The following is a 17,119-nucleotide window of genomic DNA, read 5'->3' on the forward strand; positions in this document are numbered from 1 at the left end:
GCATTAAAAAAGTGTCCATCACATAACAAGCACTCACACTTTGGTCTTGGGTGACCCTGAAAAGAGAAAGAAAAATCAAGCAAAGGAACTAGGAGGAAATATTTACAAACCACACATCTGACAAAGTACTTACATCTAAAACAGGTAAAGAACTCTCAACAGTATAAAACAAATAATCCAATTAGAAAATGGACAAAAGACCAGAAGAGACCTTTCCTGTAAGAAGATTTAAGGATGAAAAGATGTTCAATATCATTAATCACTAAGGAAATGCAAATTAAGACCACAATAAGATATCACTACATTACCTATGGGGAAGGCAAAAATAAAAAAAAATAGTGACAACGCCAACTACTGGCAAGGATGCGGAGACACTGGATTTCCCAGGCATTGCTGATGAAAATGTGAAATGATACAGCCACTTGGGAAAATATGTTGGCTGTTTCTTAAAAACTAATCACACACTAACCACACTGTCTAGCAATTGCACTCCTGGATATTTATGCCATAAAAATGAAAATAGATCTACCAAAACACATACACATAAATGTTCTTATCAGCTTTATTTGTAATAGCTAAAACCTGGAAACAACAAAAATGCCATTGTTTAGGTAAATTGTTAAACAAACTGGTACATCCATACCATGGATTACTACTCAGAAACATAAATCAATGAACTATTGATGCATGAAACAAATTGGATGGCTTTCAAGGGCATTATGCTGAGTGAAAAATAAGTCAATTTCAAAAGGCCACATACAGTATAATTCAACATATAATACCCTTGAAATGACAAAAACTATAGGAATGGAGAACATATTAGTGGTTGCCAAGCATTTGGGTGGGGAATAGGTGTTAGTGTGTCTGTAAAGGGGGAGAATGAAAAGTTTGTAAAGATGATGCAGTTCTGTGTCTGGACTGCAGTGGTGAGTATACATTCTACATTTGTGATAAAAATGGCCTAGAACTATAGTACATGTTATATCCATGTTCACTTCCGGGTTTTGATATTGTTCTATAATTGTTTAAGATGTAAGCATTGGGGAAAACTAGGAGGAAGGCACATGTCATATCTCTATATTTATATCTTTGTAATTTTCTGTGTATATATAATTGCCTAAAAATAAACAGTTAAAAGAAAGTTTGCTTAGATAGTAACAGAATTTTTTTCTACATAAAAGATTATGGATTATTAATGCTTTGTCCTTCAGAATTTTGCTGTACTGTCCTATTTTCTCAAAATGGCTTTATATTGCCCCTGGCCAGTTGGCTCAGCAGCAGAGCATTGACCTGGCATGTAGAAGTCCTGGGTTTGATTCCCAGTCAGGTCACACCATCTGCTTATCTATCCCTCCTCCTTCCCCTTCTTGCTCTTTTTCTTTCTTCCCCTTCTGCAGAGATGGCTTGATTAATTCTAGCACATTGGTCTCCAGCACTGAGGATGGCTCTGTGGAACCTCCACCTCAGGTGCTAAAAATAGCTCAGTTGCTGAGCAATAGAGCAGTGTCCCAGATGGGCAGAGCATTGCCCCGAAGGAGGCTTGTGGGTAGATGCTGGTTGGGGGGGGGCATGCAGGAGTCTGTCTCTCTGCTTCCTCTGTTCAATTAAAAAAAATTGAATAAAAATAATATAATGTTTTGACAGCTGAAGGCTAAAAGTAATTAGTAAGCAAAACGGAGTCCATCTGTGAATAACAAATCCTGAAATGCAACATTTTATGCAAAATTGCATTAGAAAATTTGCTTAACTAGAGTGATATTTTAGGATCTCCTCACAGAGTAATTCTCTTCTACCTGTTTAGCTAAGAAGTAGTGAACCACATTTTCTTTTTACACATCTTTTTAAATACAAAGTAAATTGAAGCTATATAATCCTGCTTTCACTAGAAATGTAAATGTTAGCTTAAACATATAATGTTTTTTAAGCCAAATTTATTATAAATTACCTTTAATACTTAAAAAATTTCTAATTAAATAGCTTTGGAAACAAGAAGATATGTGGGTGAGATTTATATCAAGTAGACATATGCTAGTTAAATGCCATAAATAGGTATAATAGACACTTCTAATGAGTTTCCATACACCCCTACACCTATTCTCACAGATAAAGCTATCTTTCTGAAATGATATCACTCTCTGTCACATCCAAGAATAATTCAAAATTTCTTAACAAACCTTATAATACCCTTCAGGATTTTGCCCCACCCTCCTTTTCTGTTTTATTTCCTACCACTCTGACATCACTCATCCCAATTCAGGAAGACAATCAACATAGTTTGACCATTTATCCTTTGCTAGACATTATTCTAGGAGTTTCATATCTCTGTTGTATTTGCAAATGTTCACCAGTAAGCCATCCTTTCTGTCTGTTGAAATCCATCCTTCAAGATCAAACTCTCAGATGATACTGCAGAGAAACTCTGTAATACTTGACAGTTTCTTTCCTTTTTCTTCTCCCTCCTCTCCAAGTCACTGAGTAAAATTGCTCCTTCTTTCATGTTCCTACAGCATTTAATAAATAAATCTATCATAGCTAGCCCTGTTGTCATTGTTATCTCTCCAAATAGATTGTGACTCAGGAATACTTCTTAAACAACTTTATAGACTAAAAGCTTAGTTTAGTGTTTAAAATTTATATAGATATAAAATTAGTTGAACTAAATGTATAAAGCTAATATATTTATTTAGAAGATTTTGTAGTTAGGAATACCTTATAGTTAGAAATTTCCAAAAGCATGATTGAATTACGTCTTCTGATTCTGACTTGCTAAAGATAGTTAACAGCATCATGAGGGCTAGGCATCATTTTGTTAGAGAGCATGTGCCAGTTGCAACCATTCTCTCTATTGATAGCCGAGGGAACAACTGGCCTCCTCTAGTAGAATATTTATGAATCTCTTTGCATATGCTTGGCAAGAAATTTATCCCCAATTAGTTTGATTTAGTGGCTGCATTAACTCAATATTTTGTTTAGTTCAACCTCAACCTTTGTGGAAAATGGCAGTGTTAAATTTCAAAGTATGGTGGGATGTTGCAATCCCTTTGAATAGATTCAAGCTCACATATAGCCTTAGGAAATGAAAGACCTCAAGTTTTACCACCAAAGATCAATCTGACTAAAATTATTAATGACTATAGCTGTATAACTATAATTTTCCCTGTAGCTATTTTCCCTTATTTTTGTGAAATAACTAGGTTTTTGAAAACTGCATCACAACAAAGACTAATGGATCTAATATTGATGATGCTATTATCCAGTGTTTATTCTAAAAATTCCTTCAAAGCTTCACAGACTCCATTTCACCATTGTAACTTTTAACCTGGTTACCGACAGAAAAATGCTCACTACATTTTCTAGATATTTGAAAACAATTTAGCTACATATTCTTACTGTTCAATGACAATGAAAAAGGTTAATTGTCATTGGAGTATTATAGAAATTGCATATTTTCTCTTGAAACTGAACTGTGTATGTCAATACTATTTATCCCCAACTGTCACAAGCTGTCATAGTTTATATTCAGTTGCCCCAATCGTTGAAGGAATATGAAATTAAACTCGTGAGTTATCTTCTTCAGGGAAAATTTACTTTTAATATTTTTATTAATGACTACTGTCAACTAGAAGGTTAGATGCCAATAAATATCTAATTTTGAAAAGGGGTACATTTAATAATATGCATCAAGTTTCTCAAGAACAAATTTATTGAATTTGTCAACAAACTGTTCAAAAGTATCTGCTTTTCTCCCCCTCTCACTGATATCCTTCTAGTCACCTCTACCTCTTCTGGTCTGGAGAAGGGACTTTGAATTTTGGGGATGAAGATGTGGTTGGTATATGTGTAACACTGGCTGAGCAAAACAGGGCTGCAAAAAGGTACACTGATAAGTATTGTTTCATTTGGTGATGAGCATATTTTATGGATATAAATGATTAGAAGTATGACATTGGATGATATTTTTAAAAAGTTTTTGTCTCTTCTAAGAAAAATCAAACTTAGAATTTTCCAAGAAAGTTTGACATTAGTAGCAAATGAAACTTTGAATGTTTCCAAGAAATACTGAAAGCAATTATGTTTACCAAAACAGCTGAGGCATGAAATTAGAAGATATCTTTAAGTTTGGGAAGAGAATCAGGCTTCTTTGAACTTATTGGCTCTGATTTTCCCTTTTTAAAATTAGTCTAGTGATGAGATTAGAAGGAAGGGAAGATTTATCAAACCCACTGTTGACTTTTAATAATGTGACTTGTCATTAGAAATAAATAAGTTTTTAAAAAATGAATATTCAGTGATTTTGGACTATGAAACTACACTTAAAGAAAACATCATGTGAAATTATGATCTTTTCCTATTAGATTTTCATTCTAGACAAACCTAAAAGGTGTAAAAATCTGATAGAGGCTTTTGCTCCTGCTGCTACTGAAGGAAAGTCTAGATACAAACTAATGCTGGCAAAGTTAGTAATGATTAAACAATTCACATACACCACACATACAACATGAAGTCTACAATGTCAGTGAAACAGTGACTCAAGCAAACCAATTTTAAGAACAACCACAAGATAAAGAAAAACTTTATTAGGTAAGGTTATGGATTAGTATCAAATTGATAGGGGTTAGATTTCCAGCTCTGACACTATTGACAATGTGCTCTTGAGCATTTAACTTCCAATTTTTGTTTGTTCATTTAAAAAGTGGAAATGAAAATAGTATCTGTATTATTAGGGTTATTTTGAAGAAAAAAATGAGATAAAATATGTAATATGCTTAATACATAGTAACTTTAGCCATAATTTTAAAATTATGATGATTGTTGTCATTGACTGTATAAAATCAGTTGTTTTATTTTAAATTTTCTTCACTTATGTATATAAAAGTGTTTGAAAGTCATATCTGAGCTGTAGGTTTTTAGCTTTAAGTACACTCAAACTGTGGCAAATTAAACAATTAGTATTAAATTTATTAGTGTGAGAAAATACTCCATTTTAATTTTTAAAACTATCTTACTGTTATTTCTATTACTAGATCTGCCAAGCAGTCTTAACATGAATAGCAGACACCAATTATAAATATAACATGTTCATGTTGGGGTGTATGCCTACAGAACTGGCCCAACACAAAAATCTCCTAGGTTTTGGCCAATTGTGGAGTTGAAGACTGTAATCATTTATATCCTATAGTTAGTAACGAATATGTCAATGGCAAGTCCTTAATTATATTCTCTAAAAACAACTGGCCCCTTAGCCCTGGCCGGTTGGCTCAGCGGTAGAGCATCACCCTGGCGTGCAAGGGACCGGGGTTCGATTCCCAGCCAGGGCACATAGGAGAAGCGCCCATTTGCTTCTCCACCCCCACCCTCTCCTTCCTCTCTGTCTCTCTCTTCCCCTCCCACAGCCAAGGCTCCATTGGAGCAAAGATGGCCCTGGTGCTGGGGATGGCTCCTTGGCCTCTGCCCCAGGCACTAGAGTGGCTCTGGTCGCTGCAGAGCGACACCCTGGAGGGGCAGAGCGTCGCCCCTGGTGGGCATGCCGGGTGGATCCCGGTCGGGCGCATGCGGGAGTCTGTCTGACTGTCTCTCCCCGTTTCCAGCTTCGGAAAAATACAAAAAAAAAAAAACAACAAAAAAACCCCACTAAAAACAACTGGCCCCTTGAAAGTATATGGGTGTATGATGGGAACTGATATAGTACATTTAAAACATAGGCATAATATTCAGAAAGTTTTCAGGTCTGATCATTTAATTAATCATTTATTAGCTGCATGGTTTAGGGTAGTTATTTATCTTTTCAACTTCAGATGTAAAATGAGTAATTAATAGTTGGTATTTGAGGAGTGGTTGTAAATATTAAATGAGCCAATGCATGTTAAACATTTAGCACAGTCTGGCATCTTGTGAATATTAAATAAATAATAATTATCATTCTTATAATTTTACTAATTTCATTGATTACTTGGCTGGGTGGTTGTAATCATTTTCATTACTGCTTAAAGTATAATTCTGATGGGGTCACCAATTTTATAACGTATGCCACACATAGAATTAGCCAAAGGATAATAAATTGAGAGAGTATAAAGATTTTATATTTTCCAATATAATTGGAAAAACAACTTGAGGAACATAATTTTATGAGAGAAGTTGAAAATACCATTTTCATAAATGGATAAAAGAACTAATAGTCTATTATCTTTATTAGTTAAAATTTAGGGTTTCAATTGTATACCACAAGAAACTGAAAAAAATATCATAGTTCTTTATAGGTCAATAATTCTTGATTTTATTTCTAGTATTGTGCTATAGTATAATAGTCGTGGCTAATGGACTTCTGTTTTTAAAGGCAAGAATTCATGTTTTCTTCTAAGAATAAATTAAATCTGCAATAAATTCTTTGACAAATCTAATTACTCTCCACTTGAATTGTCAGTTTTGTTTAGAAATAAATGTTCTTCAACTCTAAGAAAACTAAAACCACCTTGTTTTTAGATGACTAAAACATTTTTGTTAGAACAATATATAGAACATTATGTACTAATAAAGGCAGAAGTTGCACCGTGGTGCTGTTTATTGCATAAAACCACAAAAGTAAAACTGGCTGTGATAAACCAAAGACCTTTGGCTCTCAGATCTCAAGTGAATGACATCTGTGAACTGATGCATTGATTTAGGTAACATTTGAGATTTAAATGAGTGTACCATAATTTTACCACCAATTTAATGACAATTTACCATCATTGCTGCTGGAAAAACAACAGCTATAATAACCGCATTTGATATAATGTAGTGAAGAGATTAAATAGTAAGTATTTTTGTCTCTGGATAGCTTCTCTCTTTCCTCCCCTCTCCCTTCTCATACTTGAATTATATATATTTTAGTATGTCTTTTTTCCTTTCTTTTTACAATACTCCCTAGACATAGTCATAACATTGTGGAGGTTAAAATTCTGAATATGAGGGCCCTGGCCGGTTGGCTCAGCGGTAGAGCGTCGGCCTAGCGTGCGGAGGACCGGGGTTTGATTCCCGGCCAGGGCACACAGGAGAAGCGCCCATTTGCTTCTCCACCCCTCCGCCGCACCTTCCTCTCTGTCTCTCTCTTCCCCTCCCGCAGCCAAGGCTCCATTGGAGCAAAGATGGCCCGGGCGCTGGGCATGGCTCTGTGGCCTTTGCCTCAGGCGCTAGAGTGGCTCTGGTCGCAACATGGCGACGCCCAGGATGGGCAGAGCATCGCCCCCTAGTGGGCAGAGCGTGGCTCCATGGTGGGCGTGCCGGGTGGATCCCGGTTTGGGCGCATGCGGGAGTCTGTCTGTCTCTCCCTGTTTCCAGCTTCAGAAAAATGAAAAAAAAAAAAAAATTCTGAATATGTGTTAGCCTTCCAGGGAAATGCGGAAAGCAATGTCCAAATTATTTCCAGAATATTATTCTTTAAAAATGCTCTCCTAATACTGTATTTTCAGGAGTTGTACTATGCTGTGGTATCTGTATATCACAAAATTAAGCCTTTATTCAAAAGGAAGTCATAAATATATTATCAAAAACCATACACTTGTTTAAGTAGCTTTGGTACTCCATCATTTCTCATGTTTTGTGGCTACTGGAATCATTGTCTACTTACTGGATGGAGCTTTCAATGCGGGTGATAGTGAGGAAAGCAGCAAGGTTTGCCGTGTAAGATGAAATGACAATCAAAGCAAATAGCCACCAAGCTCCCATCATCATTCGGGTAGCCAGAGTTGTGTATGGGACCTCCCCACCTGTGGAGAGAAGCAAAGAGAAGAAAGGAACATTAGCAAATATTTAATGAGATTTCTAAGGTTATACACATTCAATAATACCAAGTTAATTCTTAAGTAGTGAGAAATCTTTGTACATAACATCAGTATAAACCTCTGTATTTTGCTTAAGTTCATTACTTTATATCTGATTCTCTTTTATGAGATTATGTGAGACCCAGTCAAAAAGCATGATAAAGATTTAGTATATGTTTAAATGACATTTCTTCCACCTTTTTGTTCAGTCCTAGAAGTAATGACTCTCTTATAATCACAGATAAACACTTTATTTCCAAGGGCTTAATCATTCACTATTTAGGTGATATTAATGCTTCTGTTTAATATAACTTTCTTCAGATTGTTAGTTTAACAATTAATGGTGAAGATTATTTTTGGTTATATTTCCTAGATTCATAGGTTACTTATGTTCTTGGAATCATACATATTACTGTTGACTTCAGCATTATCATGTATGTTATGTTCTCCTAATTGACTAGCCACTCTTTACAAATTGGGTGTAGAATCTACTAAGTGTTAGAGTGTCCTTGGGCTTTGTCTCTAGGTTGCTTCTGTTCGCTGTCCCCATCTCCACTCCAGCTAATCTTAAATTCCTTGACTTTGAATATCATCCATACAATACTTTGATAACTCTTAGATTTCTATTTCAAGCTCCACTCTCTAGAAAGTTGTAAATAAATGCTAACATGATTTCTACTTGCAATCTAATGGGCATTTCAGACTTACCATATATAAAACAAAACACTTTATTTTCACTTTAAAATAACACCCCAGTCCACACTATCTTAAAAAATAGCACCACCTTTCATTCTATTTCTCAGGCCAAATATTGATACTTAGGGATTTTCCAGCATCCTACCCAGTAGTAAGTCCTGTCACCTTGACCTTCAAACTGCATAACAAATCTTACTTCATCTCATCACTTCTAGTGCTATCACTACTTCTTGGACTGTACTGTTATTTTTGTTTGTTCCTTAACGTGCGCACACATGCAAGAGAGAGACAGGGAGAGAGATGAGAAACATCAGCTCATCATTTTGGCACTTCAGTTGTTCATTGATTGCTTTTTCATTCGTGCTTTGACTGGGGACTACAGTTGGGCCAGTGACCCTTTACTCAAGTCAGGGCATTGGGTTCAAGCCAGTGACCATGGGGCATGTCTATGATCCCACAGAAAAGCTAGTGCGCCCGCACTCAAACTGGATAAACCTGTGCTCAAGCTGGTGACCTCGGGGCTTTTAACCTGGGTTCTTAGTGTCCCAGGTCAACACTCTATGCACTGCACCAGTGTTCAGGCTTGACTATATTGTTAAACCACTTAAATATTTTACCTTCTTATATCCTGGGCACTACCAATCCTAATTCTCTAACCATGGTGCACTTTACTTTTGTTTGTTTTGCTTTGTTTTAGATTTTATTTATTTATTTTAGAGAGAAGAGAGAGAGAAGCAGGAGAGAGAGAGATAGGAGAGAGAAGGAGGAGGAACAGGAAGTGTTAACTCCCATATGTGCCTTGACCAGGCAAGTCCAGGGTTTTGAACTGGCAACCTTAGCATTCCAGGTTGACACTTTTATCCACTACACCACCACAGGTCAGGCCCATGAGAATGAGATCATTAAAAATGAGAATGAGATCACAATATGCTCCTCATCAAAACTTCCAGTGGATTCCCATCACACTTTAAAAATAAATTCAAAGTCTCTACCAGAGCATATCAGTGCTTGCACGACCTAATATCAGGTCAACTTCCTGAACTTATATTTTATTTTTCTTTTATTCCACTCTCTTGATAACCTTCTTGTAATTTCTTTTATGATCCTTTCTGCCCTACAGCCCTTACATTTGCAAATTTTTTCCGGGAATTCTCTCTTTAATTTAAAAATGAGTTTTCACTTCAATGTATTCAAGTTTCTGCTCCAATGATAGATCTTCACTAACACTTGATTATCATTTTATTGAATGACTGATCAGGTGGTAGTGCAGTGGGTAGAGCATTGGCCTGTGATGCTAAGAACCCAGGTTTAAAACCCTGAGGTTTCTCGCTTGAGAATGGGCTTATCCAGCTTGAGTGTGGGGTTGCTGGCTTGAACATGGTATCATAGACATACCTCATGGTTGCTGGCTTGAGCAAGGGGTCACTGACTCAGCTGGAGTCCTCCAGTCAGGACACATATGAGAAAACAATCAATAAATGACTAGTGTGATACAACTGTGGTTGATGCTTCTCATCTCTCTCCCTTCTTATTTGTCTGCCTGTCCCTCTCTGCACTTCTCTCTCCCTCTCTCTTTCTCTACTGCTAAAAAAAGAAAAGAAAAAAAAATAACTTCCCATGACCTCATACTCTCAATCTTTTTATCTATTTTAAATCACAGTTTATCATATTTCATATATTTTTATTTATTTTTCTCCCTTGAATATAGTTTCTGAAATAGGAACAATTTCTGTCCCATATCAAGCATGTAAATATCTGTTGAATGAATGTTAGAAATTAGGCTTATTCTAATAGCAGAAATGAATTAAGGAGATTGCCTAGACCTAGATCAATTAATATGTGAATGAGTTAACAAGACTCAATTATAATAACAGGCAGGTTTTTTTTGGGGGGGGGGTTTGTTTGTTTTGTTTGTTTTGTTTTTACAGGGACAGAGAGAGAGTCAGAGAGAGGGATAGATAGGGACAGACAGACTAGAACGGAGAGAGATGAGAAGCATCAATCATCAGTTTTTCCATTGTGACATCTTAGTTGTTCATTGATTCCTTTCTCATATGTGCCTTGACCGTGGGCCTTAAGCAGACTAAGTAACCCTTTGCTTGAGCCAGCGACCTTGGGCTCAAGCTGGTGAGCTTTTTGCTCAAGCCAGATGAGCCTGCGCTCAGGGTCTTGAACCTGGGTCCTCTGCACCCCAGTCCGACACTCTATCCACTGTGCCACCACCTGGTCAGGCAACAGGCAGGTTTTTATGCCAATACTTTTCACTGTGTAATATATAAATTTTCAGTGTAGTCCAAATATACTTTAGTTATGTCCTGAGCTATTTTTCTGATGTACTATACTCAGAACAAGCTAACCTCTGATCTGATACATATTTTTCAAAAGCAATTATAATGCATGCCTGATGCTCTCTTCTTCAAAACAAATACTCATTCAACTCTTAAAAGACAAAAGCAAAAGTATATTTTTTAAATCTATATGGCAACATCCTGGACAAAATGACTAATTGAAAAAACAATATGAATAAGATAATAGCTGAGAACCGAAAGATGTTAATGTGCATAACAAAAATGGAACAAGAAATTAATGATTTAAAAGGCTAATTGAAGGTTAGTTTTATGAAGTCTTCAACTTTTAATAATGTTATCACTCATATGAAAATATATTTTGAGCTTTTTTATTTATGGTGTATAGTCTGCACCATGGGTAATTCAAATATTCCTGTAGACTCTAAATAAAATGATATATTTATATTATTTGATATCTTCTTTTAGAAATCAAATGCTAACAGTAATGGGAGTTTTGACTTCCAATTTTGGCAATTCTGAACAAGCCTCCTACTAACAGCAACTAGAAGAATTGAACATATAATACACCAGAGAGCTAAAGAAGCAGTAAAAAATTAGAAGACCAAGATTTTGAAGAAAAAAATAACACATAAATGTGACCTGATATTGAAAACTACTTTTCTCAGAGGGATAAATGCCAATTTAATATGAGAATGCCAAACTGAGAAGCTGAGCAAAGCTTTTGAAAGCCTTCAAATGTTAAAGTGGCTATAAAAATTAAGTCTCAGGGCTTGCCAAATGTGGATGGGGCTGAAAACCAGAAAATCCTCGTCTTCGTAGAAATCTGTAATTGTAAGTTTATTAAGCCACTGGTCCAAGAGAAATCACAAGAAAAATGAAAAATATTTTGAACTTGATAATCATAAGAATACTCCATACCAAAACTCTACATTCTAATAGCTGATGGGATAGCACTAAATTTGTGTTTAAAGGGAAAGTCATAGCTTATAATGTATAAAAAAAGAAGGCTGAACATCAAAGAGCTCATCAATTTCAAGTTTAAAAAAAATTAAGGTTAACCTAAAGAACACAGGAGCAAGAAAAGAACAAATGTATAAAAATTAACAAATGAAACAAAATACAATGAAAAAGATGAGCTAATAGTAGTTTGTAGTCATTTGACAAAACCTATAAAAGTTGTTAACATTGATTACAAAATTAAATAAAGGCACAAAAAGTACAATACTAGTAATAAAAAGGGTATTTTGCTACAGATGTTGTAGACATTAAAAGGAAAAAAAGAGGAAGTTCTTATGAATAATTTTATATCAATTAATTTGGGTTTTTTTTTTGTTGTTGTTTTTTTTCAGAGACAGAGAGTCAGAGAGAGGGACAGATAGGGCCAGACAGACAGGAAGGGAGAGAGATGAGAAGCATCAGTTCTTCATTGCGGCTCCTTAATTGTTCATTGTTTGCTTTCTCATATGTGCCTTGACCAGGGGCTACAGCAGAGTGAGTGACCTTGGGCTCAAGCCAGAGACCTTGGCCTTAAGCCAGTGACCATGGGGTCATGTTTATGATCCCATGCTCAAGTCAGCAACCACTCTCTCAAGCTGGTGAGCTTGTGCTCAAGCCAGAAGAGTCCAAGCTCAAGCTGGCAACCTCGAGGTTTTGAACCTGGGTCTTCCACATCCCAGTCCTACACTCTATCCACTGTACCACTGCCCGGTCAGGCAATATACCAATTACAGTGGTACCTTGAATTGAGCTCGTAAGTCAGTCAACTTGTACATCAAACTGCCGATACTGGAACCCTGCGCCAATGTGCCAACTAGCGGCAGCTTCTCGAGTAATGACTCATATCTCAGAATTTCACTCAGATCTTGAACAAAAATACAAACTGAGTCACAGATCGTATCTTAAAAAATTTCGTCTGTTGGTCTGTTCATATCTCAAGGTACCAATGTAATTTGAAAAATGAGATGATTTGGCCAAATACTCAGAAAATTGTCACTAAAAGAAATAAAAAATTGAATGACCATATAACTATTAAAGACTTTGAATCCACAATTTAAACTTACCCACCAGAAAAACTCAAGGCCGGTAGCCTTACTGGAAAAATCTAACAAATGTTTTAGTAAAATTAACTCTAATTTTATACAACTTTGCCTGATATTAGAAAAAAGTAGGACAATATTCAATACACTTCATAGAGAAGGCACAACTTTTATAACAGAATCTGAGATCATTCCAAAAAAGGGATAATTATAGGCCAATGTTTCATATGGTTATCTACTCAAAAGACTTAAATTAGCAAAGAGAAAACTGCAATAAATAAATAGGCATGTTGGACCTATTAAATGAAAGCATGGGTTAGTTTGGCATTCAAAAATCAAAGAATGGAATCTAAAACATTAACAATACAAGAAATAAAATCCTATAATCATCTTGGTAGATGCAGAAAAAGCACATATAAAAGTCAACATCCAGTCTTTAAAAAAAATCTACAAATAATTCAGCAAAGGAGAAATAAAAGAAGCATTCTTATTTTCACAAAGAATATTCTCAGAAAATCTATAGTAAACATTTTTATTAATAAGTATTTTTAAAGATTGTCTAATGATTACATGTTATTACTACTACTCTTTTTTTTCCCCAGAGAGAGAGGGTAGGAGACAGACAGACAGGAAGGAAGAGAAATGAGAAGCATCAACTCATAGTTGTGGCACCTTAGTTGTTCACTGTTTGTTTCCTCATATGTGACTTAACCAGGGGACTCCAGTTGAGACAGTGACCCCTGGCTCAAGTCAGTAATATTGGGTTCAAACCAGAGACCTTGGGCTTTAAGCCAGCAACTATGGAGTCATGTCTATGATGCCATGCTTAACCAGCAACACCACACTCAAGCTGGATGAACCTCTGCTCAAGCCAGCGATCTCAGGTTTTGAACCTGGGCCTTCAGTGTCCAGGTAGACACTCTATCCACTGAGTCACTGCCTGGTCAGGCACAATTTCTATTCAATTGAAAGTACTAAACAAAGTTATACAACAAGACAAAAAATACTTAAACATACTTAAAGATTGGAAAGAATGAAATAAAATTTATGAGTTAAAGATGATAAGAATATATATGTAGAAATCCAAGGGAATATAGGATAAATTACTATAATTAAGTTAGTTATTAGTTCACTATGGCACAATATTCAAAAATCAATCAGATATATACATACCATCAATTAACTCTTAAAACAGGGAGTTAAAAAATACATATATAATTTGCAATTAAAATATTAATAATTAGGAATAAAGATGTGAAAATTCTTATAGTGAAATAAGCAAGGTTAAATATATGAACAAATATGTTTATTGATCAAAAGTCTCAGTGTTATAAAGATGTACATTTTTCTCAAATTTATCTATAGGTTCAGTGAATTGCTGATAAAAAAAAAACCCATGTTCTGGCACTGGCTGGGTGGCTCAGTGGATAAAGCATCCAGCCAGCCACCAAGTTCACATGTTTAATCCTGATCAGGGCACGTAGAAGAAGCAATAAATGAATGTACAATTAAAAAATTAAACAACAAAGTGGAACAACAAGTTGATTCTTCTTTCTTTCTCTAATTAATGGGAAAAAATCACAGTTTTTTTGTATATGTGTGTGTGTGATGAGGAGAGTGACAGAAGGAAAGAGAAAGAAAGAGAGAGAGAGAGAAGATAAATGTAAAATTTACAAAAATAGCCATGTAATGTCCAAGAAGATTAAATTGGTTCTAGCTGACTATAGCTTTATATAGTGATTTAAAATAGTATGTTATTAGTACAAGGATAAACCAAATCAATGAAAATTATCCATGTGTACCTAATCACCTGATTTATGGCCTGTGATCAACAATAACAGTCTTTCCCAGAAGTACTACCAGGTCAATTTGGATATACAGTGTGTCCGTAAAGTCATGGTGCACTTTTGACTGGTCACAGGAAAGCAAAAAAAGATAATAGAAATGTGAAATCTGCACCAAATAAAATGAAAACCCTCCCAGTTTCTGTAGGATGATGTGGCAGCATGTGCGCATGCGCAGATGATGAAGTAACACCGTGTATACAGAGGTACCATGGCCATGCCAGTTGAGATGTGGACGGTACAGAGGAAAGTTCAGTGTGTTCTGTGGCTTGCTAAATTCGAATCTGTGACCAAAGTGCAATGTGAATATCGGCACGTTTATAATAGCATCACAACATATGAATAACATTAGTTGGTGGGATAAGCAGTTGAAGGAAACCGGCAGTTTGGTGGAGAAACCCCGTTCTGGTAGCCATCAGTCAGTGATGAGTCTGTAGAGGCTATACGGGATAGCTACCTAAGGAGCCCTAAAAAATCTGTGTGTGAGCCCACATCGAACTGAACTGAATAGGTATGAAACTGGGAGAGTTTTCCTTTTATTTGGTGCAGATTTCACATTTCTATCATCTTTTGTTGCTTTCCTGTGACCGGTCAAAAGTGCACCATGACTTTACGGACACACTGTATATGAAAAATAATGACACTTGTTTCATAACTTATAACATATATAAAAATCAATACCAAGCAGCTTATAGATATAAATATAAGCAAAAGATTTCTTGAACAGAGCAAAAGATGCATTAATACAAAAGAAATTCACTATAGTAACACTACATAGTTCAAAAAATATCATTTAGAGAGTAAAAATACAAGTCATAGTAGCAGATACATGTAATAAACATATCTAATGAAAACCAATATATATTAATTCATAGCTACTATATTTGTTGTTTAATAAATTATTTGATTGACACTTTAGGTGTTTGTTTCTATTTTTAAATATCAATATATTTCAACCGCCTTTCTGCTCATCAAAGTAAGACACAGTGCATAATTTGAACAAGTAAAATATATTGTGATTCTTTAAATATATCCAAATTTATTTTTATGGAGACCTCAAAAATGTTTCTTCTTGTTTTGCACTATTTTTCTTGTTACCTACTGATGTCACCACAGACCTGGCAAGGAAATAAGGGTTAGAAAAGTCGCTCAAGGAGGAAATGTCTGGATGACTACTCATTCATCAAATAGCATGCAGCAAAACTGCAATCAAGTCAGACCTGCCACTCTTTAGTGATGTATTAGCTTTTAATGTTTTAAAATAATTATAGCAAGGCTTAAGCCACTATTGAAAACTACTATATAAATTCTAGTGCCGTTATCGACCTCATTTTTCACAAAATCAATCAATCAGGTGTTCAAAGGAAAATTGCACCATTTTACCAATCCCATGGGCAAGAAGGTTCAAAGGGTAAACAACAGTTGTCAAGGGGAATCAAAGTGAAATGGATCACAAAGTGAAGTTTTTAATTACCTCTGGGATTTCTGAGACTGGTTCTTAAACAAGACTTTATGCCTAAGTGTGTCATGATTTCCGCAAGGACAGAGCATGCCAATACACATTCGATCAGTTGTAATCATGAGAAGAAAACCAGGAGTAAGTCTAAAATAAATTTTTAAAGCTTCAAAATGCTATTCAAATCCAGCAGTGGGCTAACCATGTCTAGAGATTGGTTTCAAATCATAACTCATTTACTGTGACATATCAAGATTTATAACTTGATAGAGAGAAATATAATTATGAATTTAGACTTTCAAAAGCAATTTCAACCTTTTCAATTTTGAATTTCCTCTTTCTCATGCTTTTCAGAGTTCTTATGGTTAAGTTCTTAGGAGCACATCTTAAAAGCAGAAGATAAAAATGGACTTCTCTCTGATATTTTTTGGTCTATTCTTTTGAATAATCGGTTAAAAATGGCTAAAGACATGAGATTTTGGTGTGCTGTTGTTATAGGAAGTTTATTGGGATAAGTTACAAACATTTAATCAGTATGTGAACTCTATCCAAATATATTTCAGTAATACAGACAGATCAGTAATTAAAGAACATTAAGTACTTCATATCATAAATAGTGATTTCCACTGCATGGCTAATTGAGTAAGCAAATGTGCATGAACCACATAATATGGGTTTTTCTGTGTTTGTGAATGCAAATACTTTAAGCTGAATACATTTTTGTAATTCATATGAAGCTTAATAATTTTACTTAAAGACTAGCTCCTCCTCCTCCTATTCTTTCTTTTTTTTTTAGGTGAGAAGAGGGGAAATAATGAGGCAGTCTCCCACATGTGCTCTGACTTAGATCCACTGGGCAACCCGCTCTGAGGCCCGATGTTCTAGTATCAAACTATTTTTAGTGCCTGAGGCTGATGTGCTCCAATAGAGCTATCCTCAGCACCTGGCCACACTGGAACTAATTGAGCCACTGACTGAG

The 17,119-nt window shown here is 35.5% G+C and overlaps 1 protein-coding gene across 2 annotated transcripts in view; it reads right to left on the reverse strand.

The window, feature by feature from the left end:
* Positions 1-17,119, reverse strand: part of GRID2 (glutamate ionotropic receptor delta type subunit 2) — a 1,655,975-nt gene that overhangs the window by 314,940 nt on the left and 1,323,916 nt on the right. For both annotated transcript variants that reach the window (XM_066279539.1, XM_066279540.1), the window contains one exon: positions 7,607-7,745. In XM_066279539.1, coding sequence (XP_066135636.1) covers positions 7,607-7,745 — 139 coding nt within the window. The remainder of the gene's footprint in view (positions 1-7,606; positions 7,746-17,119) is intronic.

This window comes from Saccopteryx bilineata, chromosome 5 (genome assembly GCF_036850765.1).
Source record: "Saccopteryx bilineata isolate mSacBil1 chromosome 5, mSacBil1_pri_phased_curated, whole genome shotgun sequence".
In the NCBI taxonomy this organism is placed as follows: domain Eukaryota; kingdom Metazoa; phylum Chordata; class Mammalia; order Chiroptera; family Emballonuridae; genus Saccopteryx; species Saccopteryx bilineata.